General features: G+C 52.4%; 2 protein-coding genes across 14 annotated transcripts in view; one reads left to right on the top strand and one right to left on the bottom strand.

The window, feature by feature from the left end:
• Positions 1 to 22,433, top strand: part of LOC138814566 (ankyrin repeat and SAM domain-containing protein 3-like) — a 34,633-nt gene that overhangs the window by 3,756 nt on the left and 8,444 nt on the right. The window contains exons 3-11 of one of the 7 annotated variants that reach the window (XM_070003558.1): positions 2,585 to 2,687; positions 3,253 to 3,508; positions 5,125 to 5,234; positions 9,207 to 9,332; positions 15,277 to 15,487; positions 17,337 to 17,535; positions 17,740 to 17,861; positions 19,057 to 19,138; positions 20,864 to 20,999. In XM_070003558.1, coding sequence (XP_069859659.1) covers positions 15,318 to 15,487; positions 17,337 to 17,535; positions 17,740 to 17,861; positions 19,057 to 19,138; positions 20,864 to 20,999 — 709 coding nt within the window. In that variant the 5' untranslated portion in view covers positions 2,585 to 2,687; positions 3,253 to 3,508; positions 5,125 to 5,234; positions 9,207 to 9,332; positions 15,277 to 15,317. Of the gene's footprint in view, positions 1 to 2,584; positions 2,688 to 3,252; positions 3,509 to 4,415; positions 4,558 to 5,124; positions 5,235 to 9,206; positions 9,333 to 11,942; positions 12,112 to 15,276; positions 15,488 to 17,336; positions 17,536 to 17,739; positions 17,862 to 19,056; positions 19,139 to 20,863; positions 21,000 to 22,433 lie in introns of those variants that run through there. The other 6 variants (XM_070003553.1, XM_070003554.1, XM_070003555.1 and 3 more) reach the window with 6 other exon arrangements.
• Positions 566 to 11,952, bottom strand: LOC138814568 (dynein axonemal assembly factor 8-like). Of its 7 annotated transcripts, none has more exons than XM_070003565.1 (10): positions 11,826 to 11,952; positions 9,869 to 10,024; positions 8,743 to 8,889; positions 7,309 to 7,779; positions 5,467 to 5,584; positions 3,868 to 4,009; positions 3,330 to 3,476; positions 2,815 to 2,919; positions 1,789 to 2,053; positions 566 to 1,455 (listed from the first exon to the last, which is right to left on the bottom strand). In XM_070003565.1, the coding sequence occupies exons 2-9, from the start codon at positions 9,971 to 9,973 to the stop codon at positions 1,798 to 1,800; spliced, it is 1,491 nt and encodes a 496-aa protein (XP_069859666.1). In that variant the 5' UTR covers positions 9,974 to 10,024; positions 11,826 to 11,952; the 3' UTR covers positions 566 to 1,455; positions 1,789 to 1,797. The 7 variants fall into 7 exon arrangements, with proteins under 7 accessions (XP_069859666.1, XP_069859665.1, XP_069859662.1 ...); XM_070003564.1 differs by lacking the exon at positions 11,826 to 11,952 and adding an exon at positions 11,735 to 11,805; XM_070003561.1 differs by lacking the exon at positions 11,826 to 11,952 and adding an exon at positions 11,367 to 11,647.

Here is a 22,433-nt window from a genome sequence, read left to right on the forward strand (position 1 = left end):
ATCTAAATGAGCTTTACTGTTGTAATTTCGTCCTGTAAAGCCTCCATCAAAGTGGGGCGCCACCTGCGATGGACCACCTATCCTGAGATCCCAGTCCCGTCGTCCCAGTGCTCCGGCCGAGCTGGTCCATCGCAACTCAACTCTTAAAGCGTTAACTTTGTGGCTCACAGGGTAGAAGCTCAGGGATAGCACTCAGGCCTTGCGTTCAAGCACACATTCACAAAAGCAGTAGTCACTCCTCATCCTGCTGTATTTGGCAATACTGAAGTTAGAGGTCAGTGCTTGGTAGGCAAATGCTTTACTGTTTGAGCCACATCTCCAGCCCTTGCTTTGCTATGTTTTTATTCAAACCATTACCAGCAGCATTTCACATATGCATGTATGGGGCTGCCTCATTCTAGTGCTTCATCAGGCATCCTCCCCTGGCACAAGGTTTCCAGGACTCTCTTATGAGTGCGGGAACTGAAGCACAGAGAATGATAAATGCTTTGCCCGGCTGGCAGAATGGGCAGCATTCCTCTGCCTCTTCCAGCTTTCCCAAACAGACAGTAACTCACAGACAGAGTGCAGCTTGGAACAAAGTTTATTTTCTAACTCTGAAACCTTAAGGAACAAGGAACTTCAGACATTAAAAGGAGGAGGAGGAAAACATGGGGTTAGAGGAAAAAAAACTGTCCTTGCTCTTGACAGGTAAGCAGCTACTGTGGAGGCTGCTGAGCCAGGAGGGAGGAGGAGGGTGTGGGAAGGCCAGCCTGCTTGGTGCCTGAGCCTTGTGAGCCTCCTCCACAGGTAGGAAAGGGCAAGCCTGGCTGTCTGCCTGTAGGACTTTCCCATTGTGGAGGTGTCTTGGTTTGTCTTCTAATGGAAATGTCCCTCATGGTTGGGAGAGGCGCTTAGGGGGTCTCTGTTGGTTAGCTCTAGTGGGGTTTGGACAGTAGGAGTCAGTGGTTACTTGTGTTTGCCATCTATGTGATGCTGTTGCTGGTGGAGGTTGGGCAGGGCCCATCTTTTGCTTGTCTGGGGGCTTGATAGACCCTTGCCTACCTCAATGGCCCAGCCCAACACTGGTAGACACACCCCACCATGTCTGGGGGAGGGGGGGCGGACCTTGTGGTGATTCCATCATCCTGAGGAGGTGGCAGGGGATTGAAGCTGCCATGGGTCAGAATAGGGAAGATAGTTACAGAGGACTTTGTAAAATGGAGACAGGGATGGGGATGGGTAAGGCTTGCAAAGTAATGAGGTGCAGGAAGGCCAGACGTCCCCTATGGGGGCCGGGCCATGGTAGGGAACCAGTTGGCCCCAACCTATTTGGTTTATTTTGTTCTTTTCTTGCTGGCTTTCGTGAAGGGTGGGCATCACTACACTCTTCATAGTTTCATGTGTTAGAATGCCCAGCATTCGGTTTAGATTTGACAGTCAGTGCCACCTTTAGTTTGGAAGGACTCTGTGTGTCTTGGGTAGAGAGAAAAAAACAAAACAAAACAAAAAACAAAAAGAGAATTTCAGTCATTACTCAGTTTTCTTTTGGTGATACTAGGATTTGAACTTGGGGCCTTGCACTTGCTAGGCTGGCATGATACTGGTGAGCTAGGCTTCCATCCCTGTTTTTTTTTTTTTTTTTTTCCCCTAGCCCTGTCTCTTACTGGTTGTTTTTGGTATGGAGTCTGGGTTCCTGACTAGGTGTACCCTACTTTAGTCTTCCAGTGTCACTGGGATTGCAGGAGGATGACAGGGCCTCTGTGGGTGGAAAGTCAGAACATGGGACCAGCTTCTTGGATCCATTACCTGAGGCGCCTACAGTTGGCCTAGATCCAGCACCTCACTGCTCTCCAAGGCCATGGGATGTCGGTCCTGGAGTCGGGCCTGGGCACTCAGCTCTTCAGCCTGGGGCTCTGTGTGTTCCTCCTTCTCCGTGCCTGTTCCAGCTATTTCTTCAGGAGCCTGAGTCTCCTGGCTGCCTGAGCCCTTATTGATAAGGAGTTCAGGAGGAGCTACACGCTTCCGAAAGGCCTTCAGCTGCTGGAGAAGCCGGCTCTTTGCCGTACAGTCCCTGCAACATAATAAAACCAGCTGTACTTGGTGCCAACTGGAGGCCTGACCTCCTAACACTTCATCACTGGAATGGCCTGGGTGTGGGCTCAGTCACCTGACTCCAGAACTGAAGTCAAGTGGGCAGGACTCAGGTTGCCCCTGAGGACCAGGCCTGGAGTCTGGCAGTTTAGAGGATCTTCTCTGGCAGGCACACTGACTTGGCAGAGCCAGGCCAAGAGGGAAGAGACCTTTGTGGCCAGATGCAGACAGAATAGCTAACGAGTGCCTGGGGTGTGTCCTTGCTCTGAGGATGGGCTGTGGGGTTCTGCCATCTCCATGGGTATCAGGTGGGGGCCTCTTCCACACTTCCTGATCCCAGCTGCTTCCTGACACCACCGCCCTCCCCCCACCCCCGCCCCTGCAGTGCCTGGCCTATGCTCCCAGCCTAGGCCCTGCTGCTGCAGAGTCTTATTTGCTTTGTGGCCACAGAGGGACCTGGAAGGCCATACTTCACTTCCCTCCAGCCCACCCAAGCTTGTGTTTCCTGCAGATACCGCTTTCCTCCAGCCCAGTCTCTTCCCTAAATTCCCAACATGGAGGGAGCCAGAGGAAAATGGAAGAGGCATCCTGGGGAGGGAGCTGGCATGTCCTAGGTAACGTCCAAGGGTCTGTGGGCTAGGCCAGGAGTGCTACACCCCACCTCAGTCTCAGACCTAGGCTGTGTCCAGCCCACCAGGGTCAGAGTCCAAGCCCCCAGGAAAGGGGACACCTCATGGTTACCATGGGCCCTGGGAGGAAGTAGGTGCCTGCTGCGCCTGGTCTCGCTGCTCTCCCATAGCTGTAGTCTCCTCTTCCTCTTCACTGTCAGAGGAGCTGTACTGGGAACTGGGGGAAGAGGACATGGCTTCTTTGGATTTGCCCCATGCCGTCTGCCAGGGTCCATTGCCACCCAGGGTCAGCCTCTCTTGCAGTGCTTAGCTCCTCCTTAGGTGGGGGGCAGCAGTCAGCTGAAGCTTAAAGGTTGCCAGACTAACTGCCAAATGACACGAGGAGAGTACCCAGGCACCGCTGCAGCCTTGTGCAGTTTGCCTTTTGCTCCACTCCTCCTCTTAGTCTCCTCTTTCCCCCACCTCCCATGGGATATGGGTCTGGGAGTCGGGCTTGGGGACCAAGTGGGCTGAGCAGGTCCCGTGCTTGACCCTTGCCCTGTTCCACCAGGTACCTCCAGAAGCCTCTAAGGCCAGCAGGCGACTCTGCCTAGCAGACATGGCTGCAGGGCTGGCCCTGCTCTCTACCTTTCTGAGGACTCCTGGCTTTCTGGATCCCATGGCTTTGTCGGCCTCAGGTCCATGAAGATGGTAGGAGGCTCTGTGTTCAGCCTGCTGCCCTCATCTAGCCTCTGGCATGGCTCCGCCTGGAGGCCCAGCCTCATCACAGCATACCTGAAAGGCAGAGCATGCTGAGTCCCTTCTTGGTGAGTACTGTGACCAGTGGGACTTGTCTACCATATGTGAACCTATCCCTGTGTGGAGATGAAAATGAAAAATCCCAGGGAAAAGCTCTGATTGGCCTGGCTGGGGGGTCACATGCCCAGGGCTGAACCTATCAGCCTTGCCAGTGGGGCAGGGTCCTATGAAAACCCTCCCACTTTGAGCAGACTGTGTAGATGGTGAAGGGAATTTTCCATAGGGCTTGGGGAAAGAGCAGGGCCTTTGCGCTCAGAGCCACACCTTCCCCTTCTGTGCAGTGGGGATATTTGCAGTGCCAGCCCTGATCAGACTTGAGGACAAGGGAGGATGTGCCCTTCTGGCCACGGCTGGCAAGAAGGCCCACCTGCTTCTGGTTTCCTCTTCCTCAGTGTCTTGGGGCATGTCAGCTGGCACCTTCCGGGCAGCAGTGCAGGTCTTGGACTGTGTGGCACACAAAAGGGCCAGCTGCTCTTGGAGTCTGTCCTGGGAGCGTGGCACAGAATTATCTGGGGATTGAGGGAGAAAGGGGACAGGTTAGTGGGGACCTGGCCCTTTTGACTCAGGTCTCTCACCCACAGTGGCTCAAGTCCTAGGACCCTTTGGGGTTAGTTTTTTTTTTTTTTTTGCCAGTCCTAGGGCTTGAACTCAGGGCCTACGCAGTGTCCCTAATGCTTCTTTTTCTTTGGGGTTCCTTGTAGTCATGGGCTCAAGGCTTGGCTCTGTCCCCGCCCTCAGTCCTTTCTGAGGCCTCCAGGCCCAACTTGGCAAAGAGGAGTACTGTATTTATGAGCAGGCACAGACTCCTACTTGAGCTTTGTGAACTAGGGTCCCAGGCAGCCGCAATGCAAAGGGGTCATCCTGTTGACTCGCCCAACTATATTTTTACACTGTATCTTTCTGTTACTACAGGTTTCCTTCTAGTAATACTGCTACAGACAGAGCTGCAGACACTGTTATAGCTGATTTAGACAGTCTATTGAGTATGGACTGTTTTCAGGTTTTTGTAATCTTTGTAACGTAGTGAGCATCTTGGAATGCACTTTTACCCACTAGGGTGAGTATTATTTAGGAGGTTTAGGGGAGGTTTGCAGAGTGGAATAGCTTCATCAGAAGGACCTGGGCCTTTCAAATAGTGCTGGGCACCAGTGGCTCATGCCTTTAATCCTAGCTACTCAGGAGACTGAGACCTGGAGGATGGTTTCAGTATGAAGCCAGCTTGAGAGGCAAAGGCCATGAGACCATCTTCAGTTAACCAGCAAAAAGCCAGACAGGGCCATGGTTCCTGGTAGAGCACCAGTTCTGAGCAAGAGCATGAGGCCCTTAGCTTAAGCCCTGGTACTAGAACATGTAAAAAAAAATGGCCCATTTTGTGCCCTCCTCCAGTTGCGTAGTCCCCTGCGGCTCCAGGAGGGTTTGTTTCTCCATATCCTACAAATGAAATCACATGAGGCCTGGAGGCTGGGAACTGGCACTGCTCTTGGGTCTCAGCTTCCAGCCTGCCTCCCTTGCTCTCATTGCTGGGGACCCAAGTGGATGGAGAGATGGTGAGGTACAAACTGCCTGAAGCAGGGCCACAGCATAGTGGCTGGGATGACATCAACAGCCTTCCTTCCTATTCCAGGCAGCCAAGAAGCACCAGTAGCATAGGAGCTGACTGCAAGAGCAGGAGGCAGGACCAATCAACATTCCCCCAGGGAGAAAGAGGATGGGAGAGGAAGGAGTCCTGAGGAGGTGAGGAGGGGGAGGTGGTGTGGGTCACGTGGCAGGGGCCAGGGATGAAGGCCCTGTGTATCCCCAGGGCTTGGACAGGCCTGGCACATAGCAGGCAGCCACCTAAGCCTTGCTGGGGCTGTGCCAGCAGATGAGGTGGCTGCAAGGCTGATCGTGCCCAGCCTACAGCCTCTGTCATGCCAGACACACAAGCAGCTGCTGGCTCCATTTGGCCTTGGTGCTTGAGACAGACCTCGGCCTTGGCAGCTTTCTGCTAACCACCATGCACTTCTGGATGCGCCATCTGTGGGGCTGTCTTCCTGGACTGGCAGACTCTTCAGGATGTAATCCAAATCCCAATCTTCCAGGTGCTGGAATAATGAGGCTGGGGTTACGAGGCTGCCACGGGGTCCTATAGGCAGGGGTAGGATTGCTGTGGGCAAGAGCGACACAGGCAGGGGTGGCACTCCACTACTGTTGGGGCGGATAGAACCGTCATGGGTGGTGTAGAGGAATCATCAGGTTAAGTGCAGGCCTGCAAATGGATGCACTGGCCCTTGGGATTGAGTGTAACCTGGGCCTTTTGTTTGCACCAGGACTAGCAATTCTCAACTCCTCTGTTATTTTTGGGGGGGGCGGGGAGGGGGAAGGAGGAGGGTAATGCTTAGTTATAAAGATGTCTGACCTGGAGGAAACCCTGTGCCATTTTAAAAGTGTCTAAGATATACTGGTTCAAAATGTTTGCTATTTTTTAAAAAAGTTTTGTGCTTTTAAGAAAAAACAGGGCTGGCAAAAACAAAACAAAAAGAAAAGACAGACATTTGTGGCAAAGGTTTCAACTAGAGGCAGGCAGTTATCCTAGAATGAATGTTTTTTCTCTTGGTGGTGCTGTGATTGGAATCCAGGACTTGCAAGGGCTCCACCTCATTCAAAATGAATGTTTCCTCTACCTGGTCTTCTTGCAGCTTCTAGATGAGGGAAACAAACGTTGTCAGGGATGAGCAGAAAGGAAAGGATGGCTTGTTTAAAAGTAATGAACAACAAAACACTAGGGACTGGTGGACTGTACTCTCCGCTCCTCAGGAGGAGTTCAAGGCCAACTAGGCAAAAAGATCTCCCAAGATTCCATATGCAAAATAACCAGCAAAAGGCAGGCTTGGGGTATAGTTCAAGTGTTAGAGCACCAGCCAGGAGCAAGTAAGCTAAGCGAGAGCTTAAAGTCCTGGGTTCAAACATCAGTACTACCACCAAAAAAAAAAAAAAGTAATGAGAAAGATTTGTAGGGCTGGGAAGGTGGCTCAGTGGTAGAGTGCTCGCCTGACATGCATGAAGCCCTGGCTTCTATTCCTCAGTACTACATACACAGAAAAAGCCGGAAGTGGTACTGTGGCTCAAGTGGTAGAGTGCTAGCTTAGGGACAGTGTGCAGGCCCCGAGTTCAAGCTCTAGGACTGGAAAAAAAGAAAAAGAAAAAAGATTTGTAGGTAGATACTGGTGCCACTTTCCTGTAAGTTGTTAAGCAAAATGTTTGTGTGGCCTTTGCATGCCAGGCTGCAGTGACCTGCATGGTCCCTCTGCAGTGAACTGCACAGCCTACTAGGGCCAGAGCCCTCCTCCTCCTCTCCACCAGTAGAATGGGAGGTGGATGGCAGTGGGCATGGTGACCCTGTGGACCCCGGATGTGCTGCGTGACACACCTATCTTCTCTCCCCACACCCTCCTCTTCCAGAGTGTTCTGCAGTATCTTCTCATCCTGCCAGACAAGTGTTGTCACCCACTTCCTTCCTTCATGAATGTTCCGGATCCAACCTGAACAGATGTGCTCCTGTTGGGTGTGGGCATTCCAGTGGGGGAATTTCACTTTGGCACTGTCTGCTTCTATGTTTTACCCAGGACTACTTAGAAACCTGTGCTTGGCATGAGCACTCTGCTTTCCCTCCAGGGAAAGCTGGAGTCTCTTAGCCCCCAGGTCCCCACCTGCTGGGACAGGCATGGTTGCTTGCCCAGATGATGGTCCTTGGACCCTCAAGCTGGCCTCAGGACCAGCTGCTTCCAGGCCCCACTGGCTGGGGGTGGCAGACAGTGGAGGTGCCTACCTGGAGGGAGAGCACAAGCTGTCCTTCTTGGGGCTCTGTGGAGGAGGCCTGTGGCTTGGGTTCTGGCTCCTCGGCCTGGCCTTGATTGGGTGGGTCCCGAGTGCTCCAGGTCACTTTCTGGAGCACCTCCTTCTCTATCATCTTCCTCCTTTCCAGGTGGAGGGCTCTGCGCTTCGCAGAGTCTTTCCATGCATCCTCATCCCGGGGTTCTGCCTTTGGCTTTCCTTCAGGAGAGAGGGTAGCTTCTCCCTGAGGGCCACAGGAAGAACTCTGGGATGCTTTGGAGTTGAAGGAAAAGCTTCCAAGGTCACCTTCCAGCCACGAGGAGGTCTCAGCCATTTGAAGGAGGGTGCTGGTGTCAGCGCAGCCTTGGGACGGCTGGCCAGGACCTCTTCCTTCCCAAAGGGCTGAGTCCCACATCCTCTGTCCACTCCTGGGTTCAGTGGAGGGTCCCCCAGGCACCAAAACTGGCTATTGAGAAAACAGACAAACTCTGTTAGCATTTGTAATAATGTATTTTTAGGGACTTTCTTTGGTAGAACGTAAGAACATTTCCTCAGAAGAATTGCTAAAATTCCTGTAGAAATGAAAACCCAGAGTTACAGGGAAATTGTACCACCTGAATTGTTGGCACAATTGGTCACTGCTTTGCAATTGCCTCCTGTGCTTCTTTGGCCTACCTTGGGCCATTTGGCTATGTGTGTGGTGGTGATGGGTCAGGAGATCAGGTCCAGCCGCACCCACCCGCTCACCTGTAGTGAGGCTAGGTAGAGTTGGGCCATGGGAGGTCAATCTGGGGCCAGGAAACTCCTGAAGCCCTCCCTCCGCTAGACTTGAAGGTATGTCAGGCCTTTCTGATATTTTCAGATTGTTAACCACAGCCACAACAAATCCCCAACAGGTCTGACCAGTTGGGGCTGCCCATAGATGAATGTTTATAGCCGATTCTATTTATAAAAGCAGCAATTTCCAGGCGCTGTCCTGGGAGGCTTGGGCCTGCACTGTGGCCATTCCTGCTGTTCCTGCATCACCAGCATTTGTGGGCACTCTTTCTCTCTCTGACTCTCCAGTCATCAAAGGCTTAGGGGGCTCTGTGAAGCCAGAGGAGTTTGGAAGCTGTGTCAATGGCTGGATAGTACAGAGTGCCTTGGTAGGAAACCGTACAAGTCTAAGGACCAATAGGGGGTGCATCAAGTATGCTGGGTAACCTGGGGAAGGCGGCATGAGTGCTCAGGTGTTGGGCACCTGAACACTTGGGATGGCCGTGGAGGCGTGAGGACTAAGGTGCTTCTAGCAGCAGTTTTAGCTGTTTGAACCCCACTGCCCTAATAATCCCTGAGAGCCATGTTCACACACACATACACACACATGTACATGCATGATCTGCCCTCATGGTGCGTCTTAGCAAGTCCTCAAACCCTGTGTTCCTCGGACCTTAGATGGAGACCTTTTAACTGCAGGCCCCCAGCTCCTAGGCTCGCTGGCATCAGCAGGATCTTCAGCGAGCTCCTCAGCCAGGTCTGGAATCAGAATGGGCTGGTTTCGCTGGAAGATGTAGGGCTCCTCTTCCCTGTCGTCAGACTGTGGACAGACCAGAGGTTTGGGGTGATAAGGCAGCATGGGTGACCAGCTGTCCCAGGGGGAGATCTCTCTAGAGGGATCTGGGTCTCTTCCTACTGGCCTTGCCTTGAGCTGCTGCCTGACACCTGTTTAGAAATGAGCTTGGCAGCACCCCCTTGTGGGGATGAGATCCAGGGCTTCCCCTCTAGCAGAGGTGCTGCAGTCCTGCCTGATGCAGAGTAATGGCAGGGCAGGGGTCACTGAAAGCAGCCTCCTACCATAACCTGGTTTGACACATCTGAAGGACAGAGACTGATACCCCCCCAACTACCTTACAGGATTGATCAGAAGCCAGAAGACTGATCAGTGCTCCCAGCTCTGAAGCTCTGGGACTGAACTATCTACTCTTTGATTCCTGAGGTCGTGCTAGGAGTCTTGTCAAGTTCAGCTTTGCAGAGGTCCAGGTAGGACCCAAATTTTGCTTCTTCTTCTAACTTTCCCTAAATGCCCAGTGCCAGTCTGGGTACTGAAGCCCCTGCCCGTGGCTCATTAGCAGCATCCCTATCTAGTCTTACGTGCATATGGCTACTGGTGCTGATCCCAAACCAACCTTAGGGGGAGAAGCCCTCCACGTGTTTATCACTGTGCATTGGGAAGGTCACAAGTGGTGCTGTAAGTGGTGGTGCTGGTCCACTCTGCTGTGGCAGAGCCTTCACCAGAGAACGTACGTGGGACTCAGGTGGGGGAGGGGGCAGGAGCACCAATGGAGTGGCCTTGAAGATTCCAGGCACCATTCGAGTACTTGAGTTTTGGATGGATGGAGGGAAGGAACGAACCAAGGAACCTTTGAATTGGGTGCATGGCTGAAAGTAAAGCAAAGGCATGCTCCAGTGGTGGGCGGGTGGTCTGTGAGGAGGATCACTCTAAGGCTGGCCCTGGCCACCCTTGGACCTTTCATGGTATGAAAGGCCAGTCAGCGTCCAGGAGGAAGCTTGCTCACCAAAGACGAGTCTGAGTCCAGAGATGGAAGCTGATCTTTGGCAGCCTTGAGGATGGCATCCCAGGGGGAGCCCAGGGAGGGCACATCTGTGTCTTTGGATTCCATGGAGACCAGGCTCACAGGATGCCATCTTTGTATGCCATCATCCGAGGAGCTCTGTGGAGAACACGTGGTCAAGGTGACCAACATCAAGAAATGAGGGGCTGCATTTCTAAAACTCCAACCAGCTACAGGCAAAAAGACTTTACAGCCACCTCTAATCCATTCCTGTGGTTCTGTACTTCTTTGTTACTAGGAACTCAGCTGTATGTGTGAGCAGACCTGCATGTGTATATACATATATTTACATCATATATATGTGTATACATGAGATATGTTTAGGGATATATGTATATGAAGACATAGATAAGAGCCGGGAACTTGTAATCTTAACTACTTAGGAGGCTGAGAACTGAGGATGGCAGTTTAAGGCCAGGAAAGTCTTTCCTGCCCATGAGACTCTATCTCCACTAAACTACCAAAAAAAAAAAAAAAAAGCCAGATGTGGACCTGTGCTTCAAGTGATAGAGTGCTAGCCTTGAGCAAAAACATCTCAAGGGAGTTCAAGCCCCAGTACCAGCAAAATAAACCCACAAAAAAACCACAATGAGGGGCTGGGAAGGTGGCTCAGTGGTAGAGCACTTGCCTTGCATGCCTGAGGCCCTGGGTTCGATTCCTCAGCACCACATAAGCAAAAAGAAAAAGTGCCGGAAGTGGCGCTGTGGCTCAAGTGGTAGAGTGCTAGCCTTGAGCTGAAGAGCTGAGGGCCAGCGCCCAGGCCCAGAGTTCAGGCCCCACGACCGGACCCCCCCCCCAAAAAAAAAAACCCACCCACAATGAGCTTTCAGTATGAACAGTCTATGTATGTGATGTTTAGATATGACATATGGTATGAAATATATGATATGTAATACGTGTGCATATAGATATGTGTGTATTCATATAACATGGATGCTGTTATCTCCATTTATAGTAGATGGCAAGGAATTTAAATCAGTGAGGAAGAGGGATGGATGGGTGTCGTCGTAGCTCAATACTAGAGACCTTGGCTAGCATGTTTAAGGCTTTGAGTTCAATCCTAACACCCCCCTTCCAAAAAAGGGGGAGATTTTGAGCCCAGTTACCCTTTTCTGTCCTTTAATGGAATAGACTAGAGACATTTTGGAGTCCCAAGACACTTCGCTTGAGTCACACTCAGATTAGCCCCACAATCACAGGTGCCACCCTTTGTGAAGAGGAGACCACAGGCCCGCGGGGCAGAGGGGTCCAGGAATGAGAGGTGAAGGTGTGTGCCTCTGAAGTGGTCCGCTGTGGGTGCCGCGGTCCGACGCTCCGCTTCTCCCGGACGCTGGCTTCTCCCGGACGCTGGGGCTCAGCGGGCCGCTGCGGGGGCGCCGCTCGCACCCGGCGGGCTGGGGAGGCCTGGCCTCTGCTCGGCCGGCCGTTCGGGGCACCGTACCTGCCGGGGCGGCAGGATCGCCCAGGTGTGCTCAGGGGGTCAGAAATGCCCACAGCACGCCGACGGCGAAAGCGGGCCGGCCGGGCCCACCCGAGGGCTGCGGAGCCCGCCGCGTCCCGTGGGCGTTTCTCCCTGGCAGCCCGTTGGCCCCGCCTGCCGCCGCGCGGCGCCGTCGTCATGGCGACCGGACGCCTCCGGCCCGCGGCGAACGCTCGAATGCTAAGACTTGGGTCGCCGAAAGCCCGGACCCCGCCTCCCACCGCAGCTCTAAGGGTCCGTTTCCGTGGCCGCTCAGGCACTGCCTTTCGCCTCGGCCCGGCCCCCGGACACCCGCCCTCCGGCGCGCTTCCCACCCGGCCACACCGTACCGGTCCGCCCTCTGCAGGCCGTCACCGGTCCCCGCCCCGCCCCGCCCCGCCCGGCCCAGGTCGCTCCACTTCTGGGATGGGCGGGGCCCACCTTTAGGGCAGGATTGGTTCCAGGGCGCCGAGGGGGCGGGGCTGGGATAGCTGCCCGCTCATTGGCTGTTAAGGAGGTAGGCGGATAGCCGGAAGTGCGGGGCGTCCGAAGAACCAGGCCTACAACCTCTATCCGTTTGTGTCGGGGCGTGTTCCTCACGCTCTCGATAGCGCTTCCGGGGCGGGGCGAGCCGGGCAGCGGGCTGAGCGCGCGGCAGCAGCCCGTGAGGGAGCGCGGCGGCGTCCGCGGCCCGAGATTTACTGGAGGAGGCCGGAGGTCCGCGCAGGTAGGCTGGGCGGCGGCCCGGCCCCGCCGACGCCGGGCCCTGGAGGAACTGGGCTCGACGCTTGGGCTTTCGGCCCTCCCCTCGCCAGCGCAGGGCGAGCCGACGCGGGGCCGGGGGCCGAGGGCGCCGGGCTGCAGGTGTGGGGGCTCCGCGGGGGCGGGGTCCCCTCCGCGGGACGCCCTCCTGTGGGCGGGGCGGCGGCCGCCAGCTTAGGGTTGTGCGGTTTCTCCAGTTAATTTTTGACTTTGAAGGCACAGCGTCTAACCAAGTGGACTGGAAGTTTCAAGGTCCCATCTCCAGGGCTGCCTCCCCGAAGCTCTGGAAGCTGGGGTGCTCACAGATAACCCCCGAGTAGCATCGTCGTTACTGTTGTGCTTGTAATTGAGGATGGTCTGTGATACATCCTCACACGTTGGTAGTCTGCCTCTTTAGCTCTCTGTCTCTGTCTCTCTGCCGGTGCTTGAACTCAGGGCCTGGGCGCCGACCTTTTTTTCTCTGGCCCTGTAGCACTTGGGTCACAGCTCCGATTCTGGCTTTTTGGTGGTTAATTGGAGGCAAGTCTCACGGACTTTCCTGCCGGAGCTGAGTTTGAACCTTGATCCTCATATCTCAGCCTCCTGCACAGAGCCAGGATTAGGAGCATAAGCCAGTGGCACCTGTTGCAGATTGGTAGTCTTTTGTTGTTGTTGTTGCTGGTGAGGCTTGAACTCAGGGCCTGGGCCGTGGCCTGAGCTTTTTCACCCAAGACTGGTACCCTACCACTTTGAGCCACTTCTGGTATTCTGGTAGTTAATTGAAGATAAATAAGTCTCATGGGACTGGGGACTTTTCTCTCTGTGCTGTCTTCAAACTGTTATAACCATATCTCAGGGCCCTGAGTAGCTAGGATTACAAGCATGAGCCACTAGTGCTTGGCTTGGTAGTCTCTAACTAGTAACCCCCCCCCCCATAAGCTTCTGGAGGTATGTTTTGATTGACCTACATAGATGTCCAATAGAGAGGGAGAAGAAGTCCGGTGCCAGTGGCTCAGGAGCCTGAGATCTGAGGATCGCGGTTCAGAGCCTGTCTGGGCAGGAAAGTTCATGAGACTCTTATCTCCAATAAATCACCAAAAAAAAATGGAAGTGGTGCTGTGGCTCAAGTGGTAGAGCACTCGCCTTGAGCTGAAGAGCTGAAGGACAATGCCCAGGCCTTGAGTTCAAAAAGAGAGAGAAAGGGAGGGGGAGAGGGAAAGGGAGGGGGCAGAGGCTCCAGCCTTAAGGAGGTGTTTTAAAAGCTTTGCCCACAGAAGGCTGGAGAGATGACCAACCTCATCAGGATCCGGAGTCCCATCTGCTGAGGGAGGGGGCTGCTTGATGTCAGGCCTTAAGTGTGAGGTGGTGGTGTTTCCAGGAAGCAGAGCCCTTATTCTGCTCACACTCATACCTGCCCTCACCAACTGCCTGCAAAGTGTTTGCTGGCTTGTTTCTTGTTGGTCCATCCTGGCTGTCACCACACAGAAAAATGTTAGGATGCCTGGGAGCAATCTTTTTTTTTTTTGTCGGTCGTGGGACTTGAACTCTGGGCCTGGGCGCTGTCCCTCAGCTCTTCAGCTCAAGGCAAGCGCTCTACCCGTATTTTAAATTTGAGTGCAGTCTAGTTCATTTGGGGGTTCAGGGCTTTGAGTTTGGATAAATGACAAGAGTCCTAAATACATCGCCACAGTCAAGGTAGAATAGGTTTATGACTTCCTAAATTATCTCTTGCTATTCTTTGTGGTTCCTTGTGCCCCTTACTGTTGATACCATGGGCCTAATACCTCTAGCCTCCAGTTTTGCCTTTTTTAGAATGTTCTGTAATAGAGTATACAGTAGGTGGCCTTGTAAGTGATTTCTTCCATTCAGCATAATAGCATAATCAGCTGAAATGGTTCCTGTGTGTACTAGCTCTGAGTTCCCTCTGTGTATTGCTGTGTATACTCATTGTTTAGATCTACCATTTTTTGCTTATGAATTCTTGCAAGGTTTTGTTTTGTTTTGTTTTCAGTTGTGGGGCTTGAACTCTGGGCCTGGGTGCTGCCCCTGAGCTCTTCAGCTCAAGGCTAGTGCTCTACCACTTGAGCCATAGCACCACTTCTAGTTTTCTGGTGGTTAATTGGAGATAAGAGTCTCATGGACTTTCCTGCCCAGGCTGGCTTTGAACTGCAATCCCCAGATCTCAACCTCCTGAGTAGCTAGGGTTACAGGCATGAGCCACCAGTGTCTGGCTGCAAGGTTTGGTTTTGTGAGGCAAGGGTAGCCCAGGCTACCCTTCAACTCACTTCTTCCACTTCAGCCTCTTAAGCTCTAGGATTATGGATGTGTACCATTATGCTTGGCTTCTGTGTTTTTTTGTTTTTTTGTTTTTTGGGTCCGGTTGTGGGGCCTGAACTCTGGGCCTGGGCACTGTCCCTCAGCTCTTCAGCTCAAGGCTAGCACTCTACCACTTGAGCCACAGCGCCACTTCTGGCTTTTTTCTTTTTGCTTATGTGGTGCTGAGGAATCGAACCCAAGGCCTCAGGCATGCAAGGCAAGCGCTCTACCACTGAGCCACCTTCCCAGCCCTTCTGTGTTTTTTTTTAATTGTGAAAATACCGTACAGAGGGGTTACAATTACGTGGACAAGGTAATGAGTGTATTTCTTATCAAGCATTGTTGCGTCCTCCTTTGTTTCCCCTTCCCATCCCCTCCCACCCCCTCCCATTCCCCCTCCCATTCCCCCTCCACCCCCCCTCCATGTGTTTTTAATAGCCATAAGACACCCTCTGCCCATGAGACAGTGAGGAACCTAAGACTAAGGATGCTAAATCAAAGAGCTCAGTTTTGCTGTAGCCCCAAATCCAGTGATATTGCCCACCATATCCAGGGGCTGACTCAAATCACCCAGCAGATATCTTTTTATTACCTACCCAAGAGGAGGTCCGGCTCCTAGAACCTGAGGCCTGTGGGTTGAAGGAGAGCGCTTTCCTCAGGAAGACCTGTGGAATGAGGAGAAAGCTCCTCACTTCTATATGGCAGCAGGCCCTGGTTATTACATTATGGAGTTGCTGTTTAGAGAAAGCCGTCAGCTGGGCTTGTTCATCTTAGTGGTGGTGTGGTAGCCTGCTGTAGGCAGGACTAAGACCTGGTATTTCTCTGCCTGGAACAGCCAGGAAGGAAGACCTAAGCCCTGGGCCTCCCTCCACAGCCATGTCTGAGCTGAGCGATGAAGCCAGTGAGCCGGAGCTTCTGAACTGCAGCTTGTCCATGTGGCACGGGCTGGGCACACAGGTCAGCCGAGAGGAGCTGGACGTTCCCCTGGACCTTCACACAGCAGCTTCCATCGGCCAGTATGAGGTGGTGAAGGAATGTGTGCAGAGGTAAGGGTCTCCGGGAGCAGCCCTTCCCTTCACACTTCAAGCAGTGTTTCTGTGGCTTCCAAGCTTCCCGGCAGGGGCCTCACTCAAGGAGTAGACACACTCTGGGCAGGCGTACCTGTTTGTCTCTATAAAGTTGTCCATGATACTGTTCACCAGCAAAGAAGGCAGTTTTGATTTAAACTTTAATTGTAGACTTATAAACATTATTTGTAATTTACTAGAGCCTAACTACCTTGAAGGTTTTGACTGATAGCAGGAACATCCAAACAACCAAAGGTAAAGATGGAGAGCAGAACGCTTGCAGCTTGCTTTGTCCTTGCTTGCTTTGTAACTCCTGTTCTCCTCTCCCCTCTGAGAGGCTGTGCTTTTGGCCGTCCTGGGAGAGCTTCTCTTGGAGGGTGGCCTGGCCACTTCAGTGCCCAACTGTTATTTTGGCTGATCTGCTTACGGTGTTCAGTCTCTGTGCTGTGTTTGCATACAGCACAATATAACTTGGAAGGTAATTTTTGGAAAGGGGTTTGTGTTCTTCATATTCCTTACTCATTTCTCATTTGGATGATGTCTGCAGCCCTGCCCCATCCCACCTCAGTTCCAGGTGAGTCAGGTCAAGCCCCAGGAAGCTCCAGGTCTCCACTCACCATACTGTGGTGGCTGTGGATGGAAAACAGTATGGCAGATTCCTTTGTGTGTTTGGGGGGAGGTGGTGCCGGGGAGGGTTAGGTTAGGGAAAGGCAGCTGACTGGCTCCTTTGTCCAGTGTCATACCCCTATTAGAAATTCTCTGGAATCCGAGACTGTAGGCAGAGTGGCTACACTTAACTGTAGAGAGAGGGAGAGTGATTGTCTCTGTTTCTGATAGGACCTGGGAGGCTTGCTTGCAGCAAGCCTAGAGTGGGTCTGAGGCTTTGGAGGCTTTGGCACTTTCTTCTCCCTCAGCTCAAGAGGATGAACCGGTAACTCAAGCCTTGACTCCAGACAGAAGTGTCAGGAGACCAATACAGCATTACTGCCCCTGGATTTCTGCTGTCCCTGCAGACTGGCTGCTTGGAGGCGTTAGTGATGGAGTAGCTCAGTGTTAGGATCCTGCATACGCAAAATCGTGAGGGAGTCACTGGTTCTATCCACTGGAGGTGGCAGACAAGAACTGTGGGAGTGAAAGGCCTGTGGGCTTTAACTGCGTACATTGCTCATGGGACTGGTTGTGATTATGAAGTATGAGCCAGGCTTCAGAGTCTGAGCTGGAAAACTTCCGGTTTTTTTTTCTTTCTTGTATGGAAATGGATTTCTAGGATCTTCGTGGAAATAAGAGAAAAACAGAAATGTCTGGTCATAGATTTAAAAAAAATGTTTCTGTAGGGCGGGATAACCAAGTAATTGATGGTAATGGTGCCTGTTTGCAGCCAGGGCTCCTCTTTTACTCTGGGCCCCTCTGCAGCACTGCACAGCAGAGACTGGCAGTGGTGGCAGGTGGTCAGGCTGCCTCAGCTTTGGCTTTTCTGCCAAACCCAGCCAGAACGGTGTTTGCTGTGTAGGCTCGCTGTTCCTGCCACTGCATGTCCGTGGGATATGTTGAGCTGACTCCAGACCTTGCCTAGGTCTGCTTGAGCCCTGCCTGTTTCACTGGCAGTGCAGTCTTGAGTGAGGTGGTTGGGTGGATGCAAACTAAATTAGGGAAGGGAGACTAGAGCTGAGGATGTGATGGCAAGTGCACAGCAACTAGAAGCAGCCACCTGTCCGCTTTCCCCCACCCCAGGGCTGCCCAGAAGGTCAACTTAACTCACCTGGGGTCTGGTGAGGCCCAGGTGAGGCCTCACATCTGGTCGTACCTAGCATATCTTGCCTCTGTTTAGGAGAGAGTTAGATCTGAATACGAAGAATGGTGGTGGCTGGACCCCCCTGATGTATGCCTCGTACATTGGACATGACACCATCGTGCACCTGCTGCTTGAGGCAGGGGTGAGTGTGAATGTGCCAACCCCTGAAGGGCAGACGCCTCTGATGCTGGCCTCCAGCTGTGGCAACGAGAGCATCGCCTACTTTCTGCTCCAGGTGAGCTTCGAGGGCACACAGACTCAGCAACCTGAGGGCCTCCCTGGCCTCCCTGGCAGGGTGTGAGGGCCTATGGGCCTCAGGGTGTGTGTGTGCGCATGTGTACCCATGTGTGTAATCACTTTGGATTCTTCCAGCTGACAGCTGCAGGGCTCTGCCTGCCTCTCTGGGGAGACAGGCTGTAACTGCTCTGTTCTCTCAAAGCAAGGCGCAGAGCTCGAGATGAAAGACATCCAGGGCTGGACCGCACTTTTCCACTGCACCAGTGCCGGGCACCAGCAGATGGTCAAGTTCCTCCTGGACAGTGGTGCAAATGCCAACGTGAGGTGACTGCTGTGAAGGGGGACAGACAGGCCTGCCCACGTGCGGGCCTCTCCACAGGTCTGCTTAAGGACAATAGTGCATCTTGTGCTGTCCCTGAAATGGGAAAGCAGGGCTGTGTGAGAGTGTTGGAGAATTGCGTGGTGTGCCATGCCACGGTCCTCCCATGTGGGTGACATACACATAATGTATATCGGTGAAGCTTTGAAAACCATTACAAGGTTTAAATTTTTTTTTTTTTGTTATTGTTGGTCATGGTGTCTGAACTCTGGGCCTGGGTGCTGTCCCTCAGCTCTTCAGCTCAAGGCTAGTGCTCTACCACTTGAGCCACACTACCACTTTTGGCTTTTTCTGCTTATGTGGTGGTGAGGAATGGAACCCAGGACCTCATGCATGCAAGGCAAGCACTCTACCACTGAGCCACCTTCCCAGCCTCTACATTTTTTTTTTTGGGGGGTCCGGTTGTGGGCCCTGAACTCTGGGCCTCGGTGCTGTCCCTCAGCTCTTCAGCTCAAGGCTAGCGCTCTACCACTTGCCACAGCGCCACTTCCGGCTTTTTTCTTTTTGCTTATGTGGTGCTGAGGAATGGAACCCAGGGCCTCTCAGGCATGCAAGGCAAGTGCTCTACCACTGAGCCACCTTCCCAGCCCCCAGTCTCTGAATAATTCTTAAGAAATAACATTAATGGATTGGCAGTGTGGCTCAAATGGTAGAGCACCTGCCTAGATATTTGAGGTCCTGAGTTCAGTTCTCAGTACCTCCAAAAAAATTGAAAAGAAAAGGAAAACTATTCAATACACACTTCAGCATATCTGTTGACTTTAACACATGTTGTGACTTGTGAGATGTTAAGGTGTGAGGGGTTTGTGTCTTGGAATGGATGAGAGGCAGGATACTGGCTTCCAGAGCTGCCGGAGGTAACAATCAGGGAGCACCCGAGGAGGGAGCACCTTGTGAGCTAAGGGATTGAGCACAGAGGGGCCAGGTGAGGTTGTCTTGTGCACATGACAGGAATGGTCTGGAAGGTGGTGTTGGGCAGTGAGAAGGGGAGAGGAGCGGTGGCGCAGCCCTGAGCATGGACCACGCAGTGAGCAGGCGCTCCTGCTCGGGAACCTTGGTTTGGTTCTGTCTTGGGCAGGAGCACTTTTGGGTGGTGGGCTTGCTCTCCTCCCCTCTCTCCTGACTGGCCCCCTCTTGCAGGGAGCCCACCTATGGATTTACGCCTTTGATGGAAGCGGCTGCAGCTGGCCATGAGATAATCGTGCAGTATTTCCTGAGTCACGTAAGTGATTGAGGCTTCAACTCAGGGCCTTTCTTTTCTTTTCTTTTTTTTTTTTTTTTTGTCAGTCATGGGGCTTGAACTTAGGGTCTGGGCACTGTCCTTGAGCTCTTTTGTTCAAGGCTAGCACTCTACCACTTTGAGTCACAGCACCACTTTCCCTTAGTTAGTTGGAATTTCACGGGGACTTTTTAGCAAGGGCTAGCTTGGAACCATGGTCCTCGGATCTCCATCTCCTGAGTAGCTAGGATTATAGAAGTGAGCCACTGGCTGGGCCTTTCATTCTGTTTGTTTGGTTTTGTTGGTCGTGGGCCTTGAACTTGGCCTGGGTGCTATTCCTGAACTCTTTGCAGGTGCTCTACCATTTGAGCCACAGTGTCACTTCGGTTTTCTGGTGGCATATTTTAGAGTCTCGTGGACTTTCCTGCCTGGGCTGGCTTTGAACTGTAGTCCTCAGATTTCAGACTCCTGAGTAGCCAGGATTACAGGCGTGAGCCACCAGTGTCCTGTGGACCTTTCACTCTTGCTCAGCTTTTTTACTTACAGCTGGCACTCTACCACTAGAGACACTCCTTCACTTCAAGGTTTTTGCTGGCTAATTGGTGATAAGAGTCTCATGAATTATCTGGCCAGACTGGTTTTGAACTGTGACCTACAGACGTCAGGTTTCCTGAGTGGCTAGGGTTATAGGCCTGAGCTGATGGCCCCCACCCCACCCCACCTGCTTGGAGGCAGGAAGATTATGAGTTCTAGCTCACTGTGGGCTACATGGTGAGACCCTCTCTCAAAACAACTACAACAAAAAAGGTATTAACACCTAGGGCAGTAACCTCACTGACTCTGTCCCAAGTCAGCATTTAAGTCACTTTTAAATTTTTATTGCTGCAGGCATGTAGTGATAAACATCGTTGTGCACCAGGCACCAGTGGCTCACACCTGTAATCCTAGCTACTCAGGAGGTTGAGATCTGAGGATCATGGTTCAAAGCCAGCCTGGGCAGGAAAGTCCATGAAACTCTTATCTCCAGTAAACCTCTCAGAAAACTGGAAGTGGCGCTGTGGCTCACGTGGTAGAGCACTCGCCTTGAGCTGAAGAGCTGAGGGACTGCTCCTAGGCCCAGAGTTCAGGCCCCACGACTGACAAAAAAACAAACATCGTTGTGCATAAAGCTTCCTGTCTTTAGGTTAGAATCATAGTCAGGAGTGGTTGTGCTCAAAGACTAGAACTACATTTTAAAGCTTCGGATGAAGGTACCAGGCTCTGCAGCCCTTACTCTGAGGCTGGGTCACATGGCTGCTCCTTAATTGACATTTCTGGTGCTCTGCAAGGAGAAATGGAGCAGGCAGGCCCAGCCAGGAGCCAGTGGTGCTCTTTGCCTGTGGCCACCAGGGTATCTTCTGCTTTCCCACCAGAGCAGGACAGCCCCTTCCTTCTGCATCTCCCAGGCAAAGTCGTAACCCTGGCAGACAGCACCCGCTGTCTGCAGCACGCAATGGCTTAAGAGATGCCCCTGGTGACAGGGCCATGAGGCTTCTCTCCTGCTAGCACGGAGACAGCAAAACAGGCAGTAGTGAGCCAAGCAGGCCTGCACCTCTCCTTGGGATGTGGTGTCTTGTGAGGACAGAAGCCAACCTACTTCCTCTTCTCATCCCTCCCAGGCCAGCAGCCCGGTGAGCCCAGGGGCTTTGAAGGAGAGCTTCCTGACTCCTCTTTCCCTGACCTTCACAGGGAGTCGAAGTGGACACAAGAGACCACAGTGGGGCCACAGCCCGGATGCTGGCCAGGCAGTATGGACACATGAAGATCGTGGCCTTGATAGATACACATTCACCTACTCGGCCCAAAAGCCTCTACCGCAGCCCAGGTACCCGTATCTGCCTCACATCACGTACCACTATGCGCTAATGGAGTTGGGCTGCCTGGAGTGGGAGACAGCCCCAGGCCTGCCTGGGTACCTTCTCTGCCAGCCCCATATGCCATTGTGGAGTTCTGGATAAAGGTCCTGGTTTAAGGATTGGAGGGTGCCTACCAGCCTGAGGATGGAGCCTCACAGAGCGGTCTCTCCTAATTTGATTTTACCTGTTCCGTTGTCACCGTGCATCTCCACTGAGTGTTACGAGATTTACCCTTGCTCATTGTCTCTGGATTTAGAGTCAGGCTCAAAATGGACTTTTCCGTAGGCCTTGATGCAAGAGTTTCCCATTTTTTCTTCTAGGACTTGTATGGTTTTATTATTTATTTTTTGTCACTCATGGGGCTTGAATTCAGTGCCTAGGCACTGTCCAGCTCAAGACTAATGCTTTTCCACTTTGAGCCATAGCACCACCTCCAGTTTTCTGGTGGTCAGTTGGAGAGAAGAGTCTCATGGACTTTCCTGCCTGGAATGGCTTTGAACCAGATCTCAGCCTCTTGAATAGTTAGGAGTATAAGTGTGAGCCACGGGCAGTGCTTGTTTGTTTGTTTTTTTTTCATTCATTTATTAATTTTCCAGTCCTAGGGCTTGAACTCAGGGCCTGGGCACGGTCCCTAACCTTCTTTTGCACAAAGGTAGCACTCTACCACTTGAGCCACAGCACCACTTCTGGCTTTTCTGTATATGTGGTACTGAGGAATGGAACCCAGGGGTTCATGCTTTAGGCGAGCACTCTACCACTCTCTGATACTTGTGTACTTCTTTCTCATGGTGATATGTTAAGAATTCAATTTTGTCTGTTTTCCAAATGGTTACACAGTAGTCTCACCATTCTCATGTGAAAGTTCATCTTTAATTGTAAAGCTTAAGAGATGCATCTTTAGCCGGGTGCTGGTGGCTCATGCCTGTCATCCTAGCTACTGAGGAGGCTGAGATCTGAGGATCATGGTTCAAAGCCAGCCTGGGCAGGAAAGTCTGTGAGACTCTCATCTACAATAAACCACGAGAAAACTGGAAGTGGCGCTGTGGCTCAAGTGGTAGAGTGCTCACCTTGAGCTGAAGAGCTGAGGGACAGCGCCCAGGCCCAGAGTTCAAGCCACACGACCGACCAAAAAAAAAAAAAAAGATGCATCTTTGTCATTCAGGATTACTATCTCCCATGGCAGATTTCCTAGACTTTGGTTCTGTTGGTTTTTGTGTTCATGCACTATAGCCACATTTATTAGATTTTTTTGCAGCATGATGCATTATGAGTACAGCTTTTGAATGTTTTCTTTTTTTTTTTGTTGGTTGTGGGGCTTGAACTCTGGGCCTGGCTGCTGTCCCTGTGCTCTTCAGCTCAAGGCGAGCGCTCTACCACTTGAGCCACAGCGCCACTTCCGGTTT

Source organism: Dipodomys merriami, unplaced genomic scaffold, assembly GCF_024711535.1.
Source record: "Dipodomys merriami isolate MVZ:Mamm:240054 unplaced genomic scaffold, mDipMer1.0.p SCAF_60, whole genome shotgun sequence".
NCBI lineage: Eukaryota > Metazoa > Chordata > Mammalia > Rodentia > Heteromyidae > Dipodomys > Dipodomys merriami.